Source organism: Bemisia tabaci, chromosome 9, assembly GCF_918797505.1.
Source record: "Bemisia tabaci chromosome 9, PGI_BMITA_v3".
Lineage (NCBI taxonomy): Eukaryota > Metazoa > Arthropoda > Insecta > Hemiptera > Aleyrodidae > Bemisia > Bemisia tabaci.
In genome coordinates this window covers 19,558,964-19,579,247 of record NC_092801.1, presented here as the reverse complement: position 1 = coordinate 19,579,247, position 20,284 = coordinate 19,558,964, and the positions used below count along the sequence as shown (strand labels likewise).

Below are 20,284 nucleotides of genomic sequence, written 5' to 3'. Positions count from 1 at the left end.
TAATTCAATCAGATTTTCGCTTGAATCAAGGGCCAAGCCTCTTAATTGAAGCGGATTTCCTTTAGACTCAAGCAAAAATCCGACTGAATCAAGAGTATTTTTTCTTGTCAAAGACAAAAATTAACTATAACCCTCGGTTGACAATTTCAAGTGAAAATGCCAGCTGGTTTTTTTTCAAGAGATATAATAAAGAACGAATGGTCAAAACCCACGTCACCCTTGGAAAAATGCATTTTCCCCGGCCCTCCATTTTTTTCTGCGCTAAATTCACCGCAAACTGTACTTGAATCAACACAAAATTTGTGTTTGTTTGTGTTTCACTTCCTAAACGGGGTGTTCCCGACCACCCGCACCAGGCCTTTTTCTCGGTTTGTTTAGGTCGCACGAAGTCGGGAACCGCGGGGTTGAATAGGGAATCTACCCCGAGGAATCCGAATTTCATGGTCCCGAAATCCCCCCAACCCCCCTTGGGAGGGAGGGGTAAAAGGGAGTTACGATTCCTATATTTGGGGTTCTCGATAGAATTGCGATTCGATTGCATTAAAATTGAAAAGTACGGAAAATTTCTCGTGAAATTGACCTCTAAAAATCCAAAATTGGACCACTTTACGCCCAAAAATGACCCCTTAAAGAGGGCAACGGTGGCCCCCTCTATAATCTCCCATTGTATTGGTCAAAAATTGAAGTAGATTCTACGGGAAATGATGGTTTCCCTGGTAATCGACCCCTAGGAATCTGATCTTCATGGTCCTGAAGCCCCTCTGGCCTCTTTTTGGGTGTAAACGGTAGAGGCACAATTTCGAAAGTCAGTGGAAATCTGTGTGGAGCCTTCTAAGGGAAAGAGCTGTGTAAGGAACGATTATGAGGACGGTCCTACTCATAAGTGGTGTTCGTTAACTCATAATTGACACTTACAGCGCTCAATCTAATTATTCTTTTTATATCGCGTAATTTAAACACCTTCAGAAAGTGAGCGAGTTACAGCGCACGTAAGTACTCCTTCACTACAAAGTAAGAAATTGCGACATGATAATCAGCCGCAGGAAAACGGCAAGGCGGCAATAAGTACCGTCTCTCTTACAGTCGCGCCGAAAACGGAGACCTTGGGTGCGACGGGTTGTGCATACCAAAAGTTCACCGGTGTGCAGTGCATGTGCATGTGCTCGCTGGCACGGCGTCTAATGAAGGTCGTTGAAGAGCTGCGGGCATTTCAATGCCCGCTATAAGCTGCTATTTCGAGGCTTCGAATTTAACGCTCGTTTTGTTTGTCTTCGTCTACGGCGCAGGGCGCTCGGAAAGGTGGACATTAAAACTGCATCTCGTTGTTTTCAGCCGTTCGGGTGCGTTTAAGTCTCCGGCAAACAAGATGTGCCGTCATTCGCAAATCAGTCGCGCCGGGACTTCATGCACACCCAGAAAGCTAATCTCAGCTAATTATCTGTCGAACAGAGGTTTGAAATCATCCATGGGGGTGGAACTAAAACTAAAATGTCAGTAGGACGAGTTTTATCGGGTTGGATCGAAGAACAACCCCCTTCTGCGTAGTCTCCGCCAATTTTCTACGATCTACGGGACTCTGTGGGGCCTAGTGTTCGCCTTAATATAAATAAATTGTCCACGGAAGACAAATTTTGTTTCCTTGAAACGTCCTCCAAGGACAAACTTCATCGCTCCTCTGACCTACGGGCGCATCTCTATTTCCACATCCTTATAGACAATTTGGCAATCTCTATTCACAAATACACGATCATAAAAAAATACTGAGGTCGACGTCATTTCCATAATACCGGATGATTTTCGCGAAACATATAAGGTGATTAATAGAAATGACATGTCGTATTTTAACTGGAAAGCCAACATTCTGGAAACATGAGGGAAAGTTATTAAAAAATTTCGCAAATCAACATGCAAGGGCAATAATTCTTCAAATCAAGTTCTGTAGCGAGATGTTCTTCATTTGACATGAATCATGCGTAAAACGTCACTATAATTAAAGTGTTCATTTATCACTTTTGTTTAATTCAATGTTGACTTCAATCTTTGGTGTGGTTATACTTTTTAAAATACGACTTTTATGCATACATGTTTATATTTGGATTGCATTTTGCAAATAGGAACCAGGAGCATTGCAATGTTGCTGAGATTGTGCAACTTCATTCATTGCAATAAAACTATTGAAACCCTGAAAAAATATGAATTTACATGGTAATTTTTGTCCTAATTTTACAGTTTTTAGCGATTAAAATAGAAACTGTTCATGGATAATCAGTGTTTTCTTCAAAGACAAAAGAAGTTGCACAATCTTAGCGAAATTTCAACGTTCCTGGTTCCTTTTTGCAAAATGCAATCCATTTTTGAGATTGATTTTTGTCTCCTTCTCAGAATTTTAAGTAAGATCTTGTTAACTTGCTAATTGGGCCCGAAAACTCTAGAAAACCCTGCAATTGAAGCTAACAGGTAGGTTTTACATTGCTGCGATTAATCACAAAACTTGGAAATCAATAACAGCCTCAATCGGATAAAGTATCAGATGAACAAGAAAAGCTTCCGTAGTAAGTCGGTGACAACAAGTGGGGTGGGGTGATGAATGAGGAGGAGTAACTCTACTCGGTTAGACGGTTAAACTGAGGCATGAAACGTACAGCAACCCACACTTTCATAAAACTTAAAATAATGACTGATTTAATGGAAGGAAACGCGTCTTACTTCCCGGGACAATCGTCCCATTTTGGTGAGGACAACGTTTTTTGTTGTTTTTGTCTTCGTGCAAATTCTAAAAATGATCGATTCGTGCATTCGCAATCATAAAGTCTTTTGGCGTGATGAGATTTTGTCCTCGCAGGTCTGTGCTATTAAACGACAATACCGTTTGGGTACTTCCCGTAGGTATATTTGTTTTCCTGGCCCGATAAATGTGGCGAAGCGTGAATGATCGATTCGATACTTCCCGATTTGAAACTGTGAGTGAAGAATTTATTATTAAGGTGCTCGTTGCGAACACCCTGTTTATCGATCCTTTTCCATCGGTTTAAATATCTGATTGGACATGCAAAGTGATATATCGCCTTTTGAAAAAGTCGGTCTATGACGTCATCCACCGCGGTAGTGACACCGGGTTTCTTCCACCTTGCTTTCATCCGAGTTAGTATATAACCAGTGCAAATGTGTGTTTCCCTGACTGTTGAAAAAAAGGTGGAGGAAACCATGGGCATGGGTGACAGTCAGGGTGGCAAAATTTCATGATCAATAAAATCTTGAAATTTCACGTGAAATATTTATGAAATATATTGAAAAGTACCAGTTCGTTTTCATGTTTCGCAAATTTAAAATTGGGACTTTTCCATTTTTGTGTTTAAGTGCGGGTTGCATACTCTAGCCCTGAAAATATGAAATATTTCCAGGTCGTGAAATTTCATGAAATATTTCACAGAAATTTCCAATCTTTCATTTATTTCTTACGTTTCATACCACCCTGGTGACAGTGCCATGGTGGATGACGTCACAATCCGAATCTCCCACACGGAGAAAAAAACTCGTGCGTGGGACCCGAAGTTTAGGTCATATGGATCTCTGAAGTTTTCGGATTGAGCATCTGAACACTTTAGGTCTAGCTGCCGAAGTTCGGATCATACATCTGAAACTTCAGTTCTTACATCTGAAGTACTTCAGATGTGAGAACCGAAGTACTTTGGATGTGAGAACCGGAGTACTTCAGATGTGAGAACCGAAGTACTTCAGATGTAAGAACTGAAGTTTCAGATGTATGATCCGAACTTCGGCAGCTAGACCTAAAGTGTTCAGATGCTCAATCTGAAAACTTCAGAGATCCATATGACCTAAACTTCGGGTCCCACGCACGAGTTTTTTTTCTCCGTGCAAAGCGCTATACCTCGGTTAATATTAAACGTAAAAAGTTGCTGTTTGGGCTGATCTTATTATTTACAGCCAATTTACAAGAATCGAGCGACAAGACATGATTCTGTGACCAGCGCAACTGACCCACTGCACCGAGTAAGGTATACCTTTTTTCTGTGTCTGCAGGCAAGTGGTGGAGCGGGGGCACCACCTGAACTTCACGGCGCGGAAGTTCGCGGCGGACTACGACCTGACCGGACCGACGGCGGTGAACCTGGGTTTCATCGACTGCGAGCGGATGTGGCACGGGCGGAAGTACAAGGTCTTCAAAAACGACTCCGTCAACGACTTCACCGACCTCCCCTTCCCGGAGGACCTCACCACCAAAGCACCCCCCACCACCAAGCGCACTCCGAAACCTGACGCGAAGAAAGAGAAAAAACATGGGAGAAGACACTGAATGAGTGAACACACTGATAAAAATATTCGTGTTTTCGTGTTACTTTTGGTTAATATAGTGGAAGGTGAAACACGAAACCAATCCTAATTGGACCGAGTTTATCAGAAAATAACCTACCCACATTACGTTGAAACTGAGAAAAACACGTTTGAAGTTTTATTATTCCATAAGACTACATACATAGAAGCCGCTTTTACAGCGCTCTTCGGCGCTCTGCGACTCCCAGCCGCCAAAGCCCCCTTTCCTCCCAGAGCCCTTCAGGGAGTTGGCACTCCCCCATTTCCTCTATTGCCCCTCGTCGCCGAGGGACAGGGGGACTCCATAAGACTCAATGTAGAAAATAAACGTTAACCCCTCTTTTCACAAACTAATTTTTTTTCTTCGATTTTGAGTTTTTGACAGGAGGAAATATACTACTAGTAGAACTCAAAACCATCCTAAACTCAATTTTTTCGAAAATGTGGGTTGGTCCCTTTCTGATAAACTCGGTCTAATTTTGTGTTGATTTTGGTACAGTTTGCGGAGAATTCAGCGCAGAAAACAATGGGGAGACTGCGGGGAACCCCAGAGTCAACTGAAGGCATTGGGTCATTTGGACGTATTTCTATCCAACAGAACTATGTGCATTAAAACATGAGCCCTGAGACCCATAAGAATATATGCATTTCAGGGCTCACGTCACAATGAACATAGTTCCGTTTGATAGAAATACGTCCATTTTGTGTTTTACTTCCCATTTCAACACTAAATATAGGTTACTATTTTTCTTGTGTACTGCTCTGGATATAGTCAATTGGTTATTCGCGAACATGGGCGGAACTAGGGGCTTTTTGTAGGGACCATGAAGCCCACCGATTGCTGAGATTGATAGACAAAGCTATAGTCGAAGAAGACAAATTGGATGTGAAGCAGAGACGAGGCGTGAATGATCGATTAACGATATTTCCCCGTTTGAAGCTATGGTAAAGAATCGAATATTAAGGTGTTCGTTTCGAATACCCTGTTTATCAATCCTTCACCATAGATTTAAATGGCAGATCAATCGATTTATTGCAAAGCACGCCATGCCTCTTATATGGAAGGATCCTATTGGTGAAATTTCAAAATTTCAAAATTTCAAAATTTCAAAATTTCAAAATTTCAAAATTTCCTAATGACCATTCACGTGTGCCTTAGGCGAAAAAATTTATGATAAAGACTTCTGTAGAAGCATTTTAGCTTCAAAACGAGATCAAGAGAACGAGAATCGGACACGTAGTTTCCGAGAAATAGCTCGCTGAAAAAACGCTTGGCCGCCATCTTTAACGGCCGCCATCTTGGTTCCTGCACGAGCCCCAGAGCCTAGAGTGCTTCCCCTCCTACAAGGACCTCTAATGACCATAAGAATGATCCCTGAAAGCGGCAATTTCCATTCAAAAAGTCCACGGCTTTTTTGTGTACCCACCGCACTAAGGTGGAAGCGGGTGGTTGCAATGGACAAAGGAGGTAGATAAAAGACGAACTAACGGCAACCCAAGAGGAACCCTATAGTTAGTCCATCATTCTCTCCATCGGTCCATAGGAACCACCTTCAACCAATTCTATCACTCTATACTCCAAATGTCTCCTTTTTCTATAAATAGCTTTTCCTGTCAATTTCAATAATCAGCCCGCAGACGGGCACCTATAGTCAAGGAAGTTCCCAAATAGCAGTGGTCACGATAAGTTGCGATTTTATCGGAGAATGTACCGCGTTTTTATCGACGTCGACATTGATTGCAATATTATCGGATAAAAAATTACGATTCTATAGCATACATCAAATCGCCCTCAATAAAATCGCAATACAAGAGAGTCTGAGATTTTATTCCTGGCTAGTGTTACAAATCGTGACAACGCATTTTTGCTGTATAAAAACTGAATCTTTTCCTCTGTGATATGATCTCGCAAATTTTCAGCAGTGTTTTGTTCTTTGAAAATATGTGTGCTCTCAAAAATATAAACAAGTATTTAATTGCTATACTGTATGTACTAAACAAGTATTGCTAAACAAGTATTGCTATTATACTAGTTTATATTTTGGAGATTCTTTTTCTTTTTTTCTATGAGTGGTTAGTTAGAATAAATGTATCGAAAAATGTTATTATCTTCGTTAGAAACTAGTCTGAGTAATTTTCATTGTAAAAGTCGTATCCAACGTGAAAATTTGATGAGATAACACGCACCATACTTTTTAAATTTGCACCTTGTCTTGTGGTTCATTCCATTATTCTCACAGATCATATTTATTTTAAGGGATAAATACGAAACAAAGTATTGTACCTGAGAAGAACGCATTTGCAAGAAAATTACTATTAAATTGGTTTATCTATAGAAGTAACGTAAATCTGCGAAAAAAAGTATGAATCACAACGATATTGATGATTACCCCCAGGAATGTTTCGCAGTTTGAAAACAACTCTCAAATTGACGAAAGAAAATTCTGGAAGGCCCTAATTGTTACTGTCGTGAAATCTCCCTCTAGAAAGTGAGTTTCAAGCACCATAGATCAAAACTAGGAGTCAGGACTGAACGAGTATAATTTTCTCGACGTTAATGAGGTCTGGATGGATTTTTAAGAGTGATGTTGTTTACTATTTACGCTGGCTGCATCTCGATTATAAAACACAAGTTACGCCATACGATGCTTTTTGTATAGGTACATGTATAAATGAAAAAAGTCGAAAAATATATGCATCAATTTCGACGTTTTAAAATCTCTTCTGTTGAGACAATTTTCTGAAGCAAGACGAATGAACGGGCCCAGTTGTTACGCAGATTATTCTAAAAAAAATAAAATAAAATAAAGGGCATTTTTTGAAAAATGTACGTATTGAGCATACTTCGAGGATCGAAGGCTTAACACCGTTCAGTGAAAAAGTTGGGATCGATATTTTCTTTTTGTACACATTTTAAATTTCAGCACATGACAACTCTTGTTAAATACCTAATCATGGAATCCCACGGTATTAAATAAATACGTTCGTGAGATTTCTTCTTTAAAATCCCTCGAGATGAGCTCCTGCTAATATCGTTACATTGGAATTCATGATGTTAAACTTTTTTTTTTTATTGCACAATTTAAAAAAAAAGACTCTGTATATAATGTACGATGCTAAAAATTGCCTTTCGTTTAAATTGTTTAGTTATGGTCAAGTGTTTTTGCGAATAAATTTCATGAAAAATAAAACATCTTAAAACTAAAATCTTGCTTTGTCTCTACATCAAGATCGTTTAAAAAAAAATGCATTAAGTCGTTTTCTCGCTTTTCTCATGTTCGTGAGCTGAATAATGGATCACCAAGGCAGACCAGAGGTATAATGTATTCGCCTGCATTTGTTTCCGTTTTCATTACTTATTTTCATTTTACTTTACTTATTTATTTTGGTTTTTATCGAATTAAAATGTATCAGATCGTCTTTGCATATCTCCTCCAGAGACAAAGCGATTTAACGTGCCTCCATGGTCCGTACACTTGAAATGGACGCATTTCTACCAAACGGAACTATGTGCATTACGACAGGAGCCCTGTTATGCATGTATTCCTCTTGGTCTCAGGGCTCATGTCTCGTTGCACATAACTTCGTTTTGCAGACGTGCGTCTGAATAAAGAGGAAGTAAAATGCATCATTAGGAAAACATTTATCAGTGACTTAATGACAATGAAAGAACGAAAAAATTATATCTCGATTGCAATGTTTCAAGATTTTTGCTCCCATTTGATCTGTTCAGAGAGGATTTACCATCGTTGTGCGTCATTTTTAAAAAACATTTTCTTAGAGCCAAAAAAAAAATGTCCGCAAAATTTTATCCAAGAACGTGAACCTTCGCATAGATGAAATGTGACAAGAAACCTGCAACGTTAATAACCGTCGTGCCATTATGAACCAAATTTCATGGTATTAGGTTAGTTCCTGTCACTGCGCAGTTTTAAATATTTAATTTTTTTTTAAGTTTCTAATTATTCTTGTTTTTCTTTCTAAAAAATTTTTAGGGACTAACCGTTCCCTTAAATAACCTAAAGAAAATCAATTCTAGGGGCAGAAAAGCCTCACATTATCCGGAGGAGTTCCCGAGACCCGCATTTGAATAGAGGACTTCTGTTGTAGAAATTGGTGGGCAAAGTGATTTTTTTAAAGCCCTAAGGTTCACAAAATTACCATATTGTAAAATTTTTCGGATTATAAACTTTCGACGACAGAGCTGCGGGAATTCGTATCTCCGTTTGCGGCGCTATGCACAGACTTCCTCTCATACTTCAAATTCCTCATCGTAAATTTCTCAACGTCGTCCCTTGAAAACTTCGATGAGCTTCCCTCTCTATGTGGAGAATATTCTATACAAATTTCAAACCTCGATTTTGACCCGGTTTTCTTTTTAAATTAATAAAATAGGAGCCGAGACTTTGAAACATCGCAACCGAAATACGCGTTTTTACAATTTCACCATCGATATGTGGTTTCGATATTAACCAATTCAAATGAAAACTCATGAAAAAAGGACATTTATTAGTCATTATATTAAAAAACAAAGCGAATGAGAAATGATGGTTATTTGCCAGACACTGAAAAATACATCACTGAGGACATTACTGTCGGCTCGTTTTAAGTTATTTTCACATTGAGGCACTAAACTGCGTCTTCCATGCACCGCCTAAATTTATATCCTCGGTTTAAATTTGTTCAACTTCATCAGACATCAGTTAGTTATCCACAAAATTCGCAATGCATACGGTTGAAATCCATTCTCGTCCTGCGTAACTTTTACACTTCAACGGCAACAAAAATGAAGAAAAATTTTCAAAGAGACGATGATATTTGGATCGAATTAAGCAAAGCGGGACCAAATTACATCAGCCATTGCCAAATTTCATCGGACGATTCATTTTTTTCACGGAAATGAGGTAGGGTAGATAATTTTGAATACTTTAGAGAATTTTCTCCGTGCATGTGAGGCAATTTCCGCGAAATTTTCAAAAGAATGTTTTGAACGTTCTCCTGCAAAAAGAATATATATTGTTTCATGAAATTTGGCAATGGCTGATGAGATTTGGTTCCTTTCTGCTTCATGCGGCCCTAATTTTTTTGCCTCATACATAGCGGGTTTTTCTTCAATGCTGATATCATGTTATAATTCCCTTGACATGGGAAAAAAATTGATCGTGAATAAAGCTTTTAACTCCATTCGATTAGCAATTTTTTGCGACGTTGAAGTTTGAAGAAGTGTAGCGTTCCGCTATATTTATGGCTCTGCTGATTGGGATGCCTGATTAATTAGTTTCGGTTCATTTTTTTCCGATCCAGCATGTTGCAGTCTGATGGACGAGCGTTTGAATCAGTGGCTCATTCCATAGCGTGAGCGGGGAAATAATATTGGTGATTATTAGAAATTAGTTCTCATTGGCATATGAATCGAAAATTTTCAATTTATACATCGAAAAGTGCTGCGTGCTGCAAGGACTAGTTTAGACATTTAAAACAAGAGAAGGAAATTTTTTCGAGAAAAAAAAGAGAGAACATTTTTTTCAAGGAACTGGTTCAAGTTTTGAGGATGGATCTCTGATAAATTCAGGAGATACACCTAGTTTTTTTTATACTGATGAATTATTGATTTGTATTTTTCATTGATTAAAATTTTAAGCTAAAGAAAAAAAATGAGGATGATCTTCGGATGAGCGCACATCGTCGTCTTTAAATCCCACTTAAAAACATAAAACATCGTCATATTGTTAAAATGATCTTCAGAGGTGCGAAAACACGAAAATAATGAAATTGCTGATTTAAAAAATTTGTAGTAAAAAAAGAGCCCGAAATGTTTTAATACAGATTTTACAATAAAATGCTAATTTAACCACCCCCGTGCTTAAATTAGCTTCCCACTATTGTAAAATGTACATTTGAAACATGTCGGACATATTTTTACACCATTTAATTCCTTTAAAATCAGCAATCCATTTTTTCCGTGAAGTCTTTAAGATTATCACGACATTATTGCCAATTACATCTATTTATCTTCGCTATGTTACTCACATGTAGCCCTTGAAGCACTACTACCGATAAGACTAACGGGACAAACACAGCACAGCCTGGAAAGAGAGTAAGGGAAAGGACGTGCGTTACTGACCACGGCGCAGAGATACAACTATTCGTGCTTGATGGATGCCCGCGTTGCGTCTGCAAAATTGAAGGCGCTATGGTGAGAGGCGTAGACTCACAATCCACCGAAATACATTGGAATGCCAAATTTGGCGGACTCTGCTATCAAATGTGGGGGAAGAAGGTGGTAAACATCGAGCTATAAGCCAATGAACAAATGCAATATAATTCAATTACGTGATGCTACAGTAATGCTGTAAGCAAGCAATTGAAACAAAAATATCTGTCTGTCGTCCTTTCATTTTGTATCAAATACTTGCTTTTACAATCCTGTGGATTTATATTGCATTTGTTTATTGGTTTATAGCTCAATTTTTATCATCATTTTGTTCTCTTCTGTGTATTCACCTTTTTCAACTACGCCATTTTTCAGTTGTAAAGTCTCATGGAGGTCAGATGAGGGCTTGAGAGCTTACTATCAGAGGAAAAACACCGATTCGCCGTTAATGCACTTCTTCCGATGCCAACACAATTTAGAGGCGATTGCCCGGTTCAATGCCAGGTCGTAAATCCACACCACCTGTGAAAAAATCCTTTGGAGCGGGGAACACTGCTCCCTCAATAATTCTTACTTAAAACTTCACGCTTTGCTGGGTCAGATCTAATCACAAAGTTACTCTCTCGTACCAAGGCGCTATCTCGGCGCGGATAATATCTTCAAATTAAGTTTTTATGGTCTGTTATCTACTCACGCTACAAACTGCAGCAAGGATTTCAGCATTGCCTGATCGCTATGTTTAGGCGCGAATAAATACCTGCAACACATGAACAGTGGGTATTCAAACCTGATATAAGTCATCAGGCGTTGCTATGATTCGTCGTTCCCCGTACTAAGGAACGTAACTCCATTCCAATGTTGCAAAATCGACTCAAATAATTCGATTTTTTATAAGAAGAATTATTTTTTTAGAAGACGAATGACGATAATCAGATCATAATTTAAGTAGCTGAGGAGTCAGGAATCGAACCCACATCTTGAGACATGTGAGCACTTCCGACGTCTGAGACGACTCGGCCACTGCTCAACTTGAAGAAATCGGAACGAATGTGATAAGTAGAGCTGATGCGCGGGCTATTCAGCCACACTGCGCAACCTCCTTGGCCACTGCGCAACCTTCTTCGCATAGCGGCAGCAAGCGCGGGGCATTCTGTAAATTCGCTCACTTTTATAACGTGATTGGAAAAAAACCTGGGTCCTATTTCCTAAATCTGATTACAGCGAGCTCATCTAGAATCTATCACTTGTCGATAACCGAAAAAATCATGGAAATCGCCCGGTAGAGCGCTTAAACGAACAATGACAAAAAACATAAATTTACATTGTTTAATTGGAAAAATTTGCAACTTCACCACGTAATATAAAAAAAAAACGTGGATCATATTTTGAAAATCTAAATAAAGCGTGCTCATTTAGAGAGAATTGCCCGTCGATAGGCGCAAAAATCATGAAAATCGGCCCGGCAGAACGCTGGAACTAAGTTACGCAAAAGTAGGAGGTCTCGGAGCTTATAGTATAGATAGATGGGTCTCAGGCAGTGCTCCCATTCCATGCCTGTCAAAAGTTCCGGATTTGTTCCCCTTTCTCCCACTCGATGACCGTCAATAGTTCCGAAATTCCCTAGATTATTCCAAAAGTTCCGAGAAAGTTCCGGAAAATGGAAGAGATCCGGAAAATTCTGGGAATTTCAAAAGTTCCGGTAAAATTCAGGAAAATCTCAAAAGCTCCGGAAATCGGAACTAGTGCCGGGAAATGGGAGCAATAGTCTCAGGGCTCATGTCATGATGCACATACTGCCGTGCTAAGGAAGAACGCCGTATGAGCCTTCAGGCGTTGCCAAATTTCTTTTGATAAAACACGGCTTTCCTGGTAAAATTATGAATATCTTTCCTCCAATTTTTCAGATAATTTGGTTCTCGATCTCAACCATAGTCTCTGAAAATTTCAGGAAAAAATATTCATAAATTTCTCCAAAAATGAACATTTTAGTGAGGGAAATTTGGCAACTCTCGAATGTTCATACGGCATTTTTCCTTAGCAAGGCAGCATAGTTCTGTTTGGCAGAAATACGTCCAACTAACGAGCACACTCCTTCTTTTCCACGTGTCTCTGGTACCGTTCAGCAAAAATACGTCCATTCGGCCCTATGAGCTCCTCGACAGCTTCTCAGAACATGCAGAGACCGATCACCCTGTATCGCTGAAATACGACGCAAAACCCGCGGGCGCGACTAAACGCGGGATTCCATAATGCTAATCACGACAACGAAGGGAGAAAGGGGGGAAACAGGAAAGACGGAGTCGATCATCGTTGGGAGACACGTTTCCTCTGCCCTTGCTCTAATCAAACTCTGCCGAACCGCGGGCCTCGAACAATGGGCGGGATCTGGAATTAAAACGGCGATAAATTGGAGCACAAAGCGAGAGCCACTCCAACGCCTCAATGGAGCCGGAGCCCGGGCGAAAACTCCGTCGTTGACAGCGCCGCGCGGAAGAAGCCTCTCCAGCGCCGACAAAAGCTTTTTTCGCCGAAAGTTGCCAGCTCGAACCCGCGAGGACCGATCTGACCCTTCCAAGGACGTCGGCTGCCGCCGCGGCGAGAGGAGCTTTCTTCATGATAAAGTACAAGGAGAAAAAAGTTCGGCTCATGTTAAGGAAGAACGCCGCATGAACATTCAAGAGTTGCCGAATTTCCCTTGATAAAACATGCAAATGTGACAACATTCATGCATATTTCTCCTTGAAATTTTCAGATATTATAGATTAAATTTCGGAAAATTTAAAATTCTGAAAATTTCGGAAAAATTTTATTCGCTATTTTCCCAGTAAATTCGGTTTTGGTGGTTGCTGCCGTAGCGAGGGGAGCTTTCTTCATGATAAAGTACACGGAGAAAAAAGTTCGGCTCATATTCTGCTGGGCTAAGGAAGAACGCCGGCCGTATAAACATTCGAGAGTTGCCAAATTTTCCTTGATAAAACATGTATTTGTGACAGCATGTATGCATGTTTTTCCTTGAAATTTTCAGATATTATACCTACTTGCCGCCCCTGGACCGCATGTGTTTTGCCGCCCCCTTTTCATTCGTTTTGAAACATCAATAAAAACTATCTGGTGAACATGCAGCGGGGAGGGGTGCATAAGACGCGTTTACTCATGATGGACACATTTTTTGCGAAGTCCTATCAACATTACCAGCGAAAGTTCACGGAACTTTGCGCGAAAGTTAAGTTCCGTGAATCTCTCTCTATATGAACGAGGCCTTCCATTTCTAAGAAGTGAACGAAAAAATTATGAAAGAACAAACTGACCGCACTGGGTTTGACGCAATGCGTGAAGCATTCTTACAGTCGAATAGGCGCCGTGCGTTTCACACCGAGCGCTTCTGAACGCACTTTGTTTGACGCAATGCGTGAAGTATTCATGCAGTCTTGTAGGCGCTATGCGCTTCACGCAGACCGCTGATGACCGCACTGTGTTCGACGCAATGCGTGAAGTATTCATGCAGTCTTGTAGGCGCTATGCGTTTCAGACCGACCGCCGCGCCGCCGCGCCGCGCCGCTCCGTTCCGGGTTAAATTGCGTGTTTGGTTTCTCTCTCAACTGGACTAATTAAAGGTGTTGTCTCTCGTATCCCCGAAAGACGACAAAATTATAAATTACTATACTTTTACTCTCAGGAAATGAGAGATTTTGTCGCCTTTTCTCGTTCGTAATTTATTTTCTGAATCCGATTTTTTTTTCTCTCTTTTTTTGATACCTACATTTAAAAAATTGCAAAATTTGCCGCCCCCTAAATTTTCCGCCATGGGCCGCGGCCCATGAGGCCATCCCCTAAATCCGGCCCTGGCTTCAAATGTGGAAACATCGATCATCCACGCTGCAGTGAAACTGCAAAAATGTGTATCTCGGTCGCGGTCTTTCGAAATCACCATTTTATGTTTCAAAAGAAGACCTAACTAACATCATGGCTTGAAATTATTACAGAATATTTTTCGCATAAGAGGACTTTCTTCGTAGATTTCAAGAAATGACATTCAGCAGTTATGATTGTAGAAAATAAAGTATGCAAGGGAATCTGCAACGCCACATTAAACCTAGATATGCATTTCTGCAGTCTCACCATCGATATGGCTTAAATTTTAAGCCAAGAGGAATGGATGGTCCAACTATAGTATACTTTTAACTCGCACAGAACGACATTATTCCAAGAGAAACACCTGCTAAAGTTTCTTTTGCTGCTATACATTTGAAACTTTTCAAGATTTCTTTTTGAAAGTCAATTATGTGAAATATGGAGGATGATATTTATTTTGATGAGTCGAGGAATCCGAGAGGGAATTTGTTAATGTTTAAGGGTTCGAGGGTTGCCTCCATTACAAGATCAAGTGAGGTAAAAAACCAGGCTTATGTATTATAATACTTTTTTTAAATAAATTACTAAAATATTTACAGTCTAGTTAAATTTTACAAGTGGTATCTTCCATTTATTATCTACACAGCAGAATGGTATCTTGAAATTGAAAAAATTCAGACTCGCCGCTTTTACTATGTTTTTTTTTTAATTTTTTCAAAATTTCATCACCATCATCTTAATGTAAAAATATCAATTTAGAGATTACAGGCCAGACATAAACAAGCAAAAAACTTACGCGAACATCATTACATCAAACAATAAATTACAGACAAAAACAACAACAAATTGCGCAAATATAAATTAAACAAACGTCTATTATTAAACTTATTTTAAAAATTAAATCCCCCCACGTTAATTTTCTTAATTTATTTAAGATCATCCTTAAACAGTCCATGGTTGCCAAGAAAAATCATTTTTCATCGGTTTGAGGACGTATTTTTTTAAACGTGATTTAAATGAAAAGAAAGGGAGATCAGCCCCTAAGACACAATGTGATAGCTTGCATCAGTTTTGCCGTGCTAAGAAAGAACGCTGTATGAGTCAACAGGCGTTGTCAAATGTCCTCCGATAAAATACGAATTTTCACGGAAACTGTTAGGTATTTGTCTTCCAATTTTTTAGACAATTTTGTACACACTTTAGGCTAAAATATTTCAAAATTTCAAGGAAAACTCTGCGCAACTTTCCTAAAAAATACATGCTTTATTCGGGGAAATTTGGCAACTCTCAAATGTTCATACGGCGTTTTTCCTTAGCACGGCAGAGTTATCAGCTCATCCAGTAGAACTATATTGCAAGACGTGATAGGACTCTAATTTTTACTCCGGTCAAATTTTTTTACTTCATTTTTTCAAAAATAAAGGGGCAATTACGCGGTGGCGTAGCTCTGTATTGGCAGGGAAAATGAGACATAACTTGATTGTCTTTTTGTATATAAGCCTAATTAGAACAAATGTGATATGTTTGGAAATGCCTCGCTTGATTACATAAACGCATCATAAGCACAGTATTTTGGCGTTTTTTCTTCTTATCCTAACTGAATTTTTTGCATCCCAAAGGAATATGCATGTCGAGTTGTTTGAGGATGACTGCATGCAATTTCAAGAAAATCCCTTAAAACTAAATTCAAGCCGTTCTTCGCTGGCCTCTCATTTGAACCTCATTTTGCTATAAGGAACCACTATTTCCGGCTCATTTTAGGAGCAACATGCTATTGGTTTCCCTACGCAGAAAGGTGCTTTTATGGAAGAGCCAGAGATGGTAGTTCCTTATTGCAAAATGTAATCCATTTTAGAAGTACCTATACCCATGAGCAGTACTTTGAGTTATGCAACAAAATAGATTTACCATCACAAGTTGTGGTGTTTTTCCATTGGCGGATACAGAAAATTGGCAACATTGTCTTTTCTCCGTTTAAACCTATGGAAATGTATCGATTTTTGGAGGGGCCATGTGCTCCGACGAGAATCGATTATTTAGCATAGGTTTAAATGGAGGAAATCCGGTGTTGTCAAATTGCTGGATCCGCCTCTGTGTTTGTCTCGACATCATCAAATCCAAATAGATAGGAAAATCGCAATATAACGCAGAAGTTATATGAAAGCGCCTGAATAACATTTCTTAAGAATCCCAGGCCCTCTAACAATTTCCCTCAAATGCAACATCGGCAAAATTTATTTTGATAGGTACATTTATTTATTCATTTTTTTTTATTTATTTATTTCTGTTCTTTTTTTTGGAAGGGGTTGACTAGCTTGGAAGATGAAGATAAGGTATAGTGAAAATCTCTCAAAACGATGGGTTAGGTAACTGAAACTAGTCACGCTATTCGTAGAACTTTCACGTGAACGAGGACCCGGAATTTCAAATTTCAGCAGTCCCCTAATTTCTTCTCGTGAACATTTTGTTTAAAAACTCTGTCATCAATTTTACCACAATTGACCATATTTTCATTAGTAAACAACCAAATACGTTGTTCATCAACCATCCAGCTGAATGCTTAGCTGGTACTCGGTTGAGACTGTTGCAAGAGGGTTTCAAGGGGTCAAGTTCCGAATCCAGATGGTACGGAAAAAGTTCCCATGGATACGTTACCTCTTGTTGAGTGGCTGAATCTATCCGAGAACTGTCCTGCGACGAAATGCTGTGTGTAGGAGGTAAAAATCTAGGTAGGTCAGTGGCAGTCTTTGTGGGAACTGTTTTTTTCGGAACTAACGCAGAGGTTGAGGTTGAAAATGTTGCCTCTGGATCAAAAGCTGTACACTCAGGCATTGGTTTTGGCACAGAAGGAGACTTTTGTAGACCTTGCACAGCAACACAACCTCTAGAGCTGTGGATATCAGTAGAAATAAGAAATTTGATTCTAGGGTTCTTCAGACAAACAATAACCATCGAAGAAGTTGTTATCCTTGGTACCAACTCAAAAGTCGAGTTCGAAAATTGTGCCTCTTGGTCCGGATATTCGCTTTTAATGATTGCTTTTGACGAATTGAAATGATCGTGCGGACCTGACACAGCGGCGCGATTCCCAAAGCTTTGATTGTAGGTGGAAAGAGAGACTTGAGGTTCTGTTGAAGCGGCATAGACATTTGACTTGGCAAGCAACGGTTCTCTTTCTCCGCAATTATCGATTCCGAAAAAACGAGGGACTGCTACAAATGAAGCTTTCAGCGTAGAAAGGACACCAAAAGCCATCGCTGACGTCAATTTTTTCGAAGTCGAGGTATCGGTCGAATCACTTGAAGCAGCAGGGTACCTCCGAAGAGGCGTCAGTTCTGACGGTGCACATATCGCGCACGCGCAGTCTCGGGATGATACATTCCGGCATATGGAGTGAATGGAAATCGAAGAGACATCCGGGGCTCCTTGTGAAAATATACGCGGTGGCATTAGTTCCGGAAAAGCGGATAACGCAGTCTCTGGAACAGATTGTGAAGGGAACCTCCGCGACACCACTAGTTCCAACGGTGTGGACGACGCGGATTTTCCGGAACGACAGATTCCGGAGGAAAATCTCTCGTGGTGAGCGGAAATTGGTGGAACATCCGAAAATTGCGGTAGGAGCTCTTGGGGAGGCCTTTGCTCCATCGAAGCATACGAAGAGCAGGCTTCCGGAAGAAGTTTTTCCGACGCGCAGCACGGATCCGGAGATTGTGGACGGAGTCCGCGCAAAGACGTTGGTTCCGACGGACAGTCTCCGGAATAACGAGTCCTGGAAAAAAGGTTCCTAAACGCGGAGAAAAAATCCGGAAGTCGAGTAGGGAATATACGCGGATGCGTTGGAGCAGATGACGAGCGATCTTCCGGAAGATGGCTACCGGATGTTCGAGGAAGATCTGGAGATCGCGAAAGGAGTCCGCACGAAGACGTTGGTTCCGGCGGAACTCCGGAATACCGAGTCCCGGTAAAAATGTTCTTAAACGCGGAGAAAAGCCCCGGAGATCGTGGTGAGAATCTACTCGGAGGCGACGGTGCCAGTGGAGCAGCCGACGAACAGTCTTCAGGAGGGAGGTTCCCGGGTGTTTGAGAAAGATCTGGAGATTGTGAAAGGAGTCCGCGCGAAGACGTTGATTCCGGCGGAACTCCGGAATACCGAGTCCCGGTAAAAATTTTCTTGAATGCGGAGAAAAGCCCCGGAGATCGTGGTGGGAATCTACGCGGAGGCGTTGGTACCGGTGGAGCAGACGACAAACAGTCTGGAAGGGGCCTCCCGTATGTTGAGGAAAGATCCGGAGATTGTGAATGGAGTCCGTGCGAAGACGTTGATTCCGGTGGAACTCCGGAAGAAAGGTTACTGAATGCGGAAAAAAGATCCGGAGACTGTGGAGGGAATCTACGCGGAGGCGTTGGTTCCCGTGGAGCGGATGGAGCGCTCGGACTGCTGCCTAGCAACGGGTCGGTGTCGCCGGAAGGAGGGGCTCCGGCGAAAAGACGGGCTCCGTCGAACGGCGCGTCGCGGGGAGCGCGGCGACCTGGAGTCCTGGCTCGAGTCGCTCTTCCCGGAGCTGATGCGGAAGTTGGAGTAGATGATGTAGATGCAGACGAGGAGGAAGAAGAGCATGCCGAGCCCGACGGCGCTGAGCATGACGGCCGTCTCGTAGATGTCCTCGCCGTCCCCGCGACGCATCTGCGGGAGGAGGCCCCACAGGTCGAAGTCCACGCGGTTGCTCTCCACGTCCTCGATGGAGTCCGGGTCGACGGTCGGGGGTGGAGGCGGTGGAGGTGGCGAGGTCGCCGGGTGCCACTCTTCCAGGTGCACGTCGCAGGCCTCGCCGCGGCGTTTCGTACTCTTCAGGTTGGTTAGGATGTTCTCTTGGAGGACTCGCAGCTCGGCGTCCTCGCGGATCTCCCCCATCTGGAGACAGAGCAGATATGTCGCATGTTAAAAAAAATTTTAACGTACCCCAAAATCGTTTGACATGCATCAGGAGACCATAGATATGGTGTTCTGTGCCAATGGACCACTAGACAAGGTACGAATTTAAGCAATCTGGTACATGTTTCTTAACCAGAATTTCACGTAGAACACGATTCACACCACGAAAATTACCGAAATCAACTTCTAACGAAGATATTAACGTTTTTATTTCGCACTGATTACGAGGAATTTGAACTGCCCGCTCACAAGAAACTCAAAGCTCTACGTGAGTCAAATCGCGCACTACAACGGTTTTAGCAAGCTTCTCAATCTAGCAATGTTCATTTTCCACCATGTGTTGTTCAAACTATTGGTAATTTGCTATAGCTGAGCCAAAGTGTCAAGATTGAAGTTGAAGATTTTTACATCGCAGAGACTGTCATGATAAACATTTAGCGCGCGATGTGAATCACGTAGAGCATTGAGTTTTCATGAGCGGGTGGTTTGAATTCACGCATCAAGAATCATTAAATATCTTCGTCAGAAGTTTATTTTGGTAATTTTCGTTGTGCGTATCGTGTTCTCCGTGAAATTTTGGTTGAGAAACATGTATCAGAATGCTGAAATTCGTACCTTGTCTAGTGGTCCATTTTGAATGAAATCGAACAGATAGATTCTGAGATATCGCTGTACACAGATTTTGGGGGACGTCGGACGGACGGACACACATTTTTTCAAGTATGGTTATTTTGACTCCTGGGACCTTAAAACGTCCAGAAATGATGAAATTTCAACTTTTTTTTTCTTGGAGGATGACAATACCTCCTCTCTACCCTAGGGGAGCGAGAAAGTAAAAACACTGTGGGCTCATTTTTGAAAATGAGGGACTAAGTTATAGACAAAGAAGACAAAGACAAAATGAAGCTGTCCATTGGTTGAAGCGGGTGGTTGTTGCAAACCAAGGGGGAAAATGATGTAGTTACCTCTTTTGTCCATTGCAATGGAGATGTTGCATGTGTGAGGAATTT

The 20,284-nt window shown here is 41.0% G+C and overlaps 2 protein-coding genes across 6 annotated transcripts in view; one reads left to right on the top strand and one right to left on the bottom strand.

Annotated features, from left to right (window-relative positions):
* The window catches only part of LOC109034829 (protein D1), a 36,186-nt gene extending 29,045 nt beyond the window's left edge, over positions 1–7,141 (top strand). For all 4 annotated transcript variants that reach the window (XM_072303908.1, XM_072303910.1, XM_072303909.1 and 1 more), the window contains exon 6: positions 4,042–7,141. In XM_072303908.1, coding sequence (XP_072160009.1) covers positions 4,042–4,315 — 274 coding nt within the window. In that variant the 3' untranslated portion in view covers positions 4,316–7,141. The remainder of the gene's footprint in view (positions 1–4,041) is intronic.
* Positions 7,142–14,871: 7,730 nt separating this feature from the next.
* LOC109034835 (uncharacterized) overlaps positions 14,872–20,284 on the bottom strand; it is a 40,846-nt gene continuing 35,433 nt past the window's right edge. For both annotated transcript variants that reach the window (XM_019048207.2, XM_019048208.2), the window contains exon 9: positions 14,872–19,253. In XM_019048207.2, the coding sequence (XP_018903752.2) occupies positions 18,732–19,253 (522 nt within the window). In that variant the 3' untranslated portion in view covers positions 14,872–18,731. The remainder of the gene's footprint in view (positions 19,254–20,284) is intronic.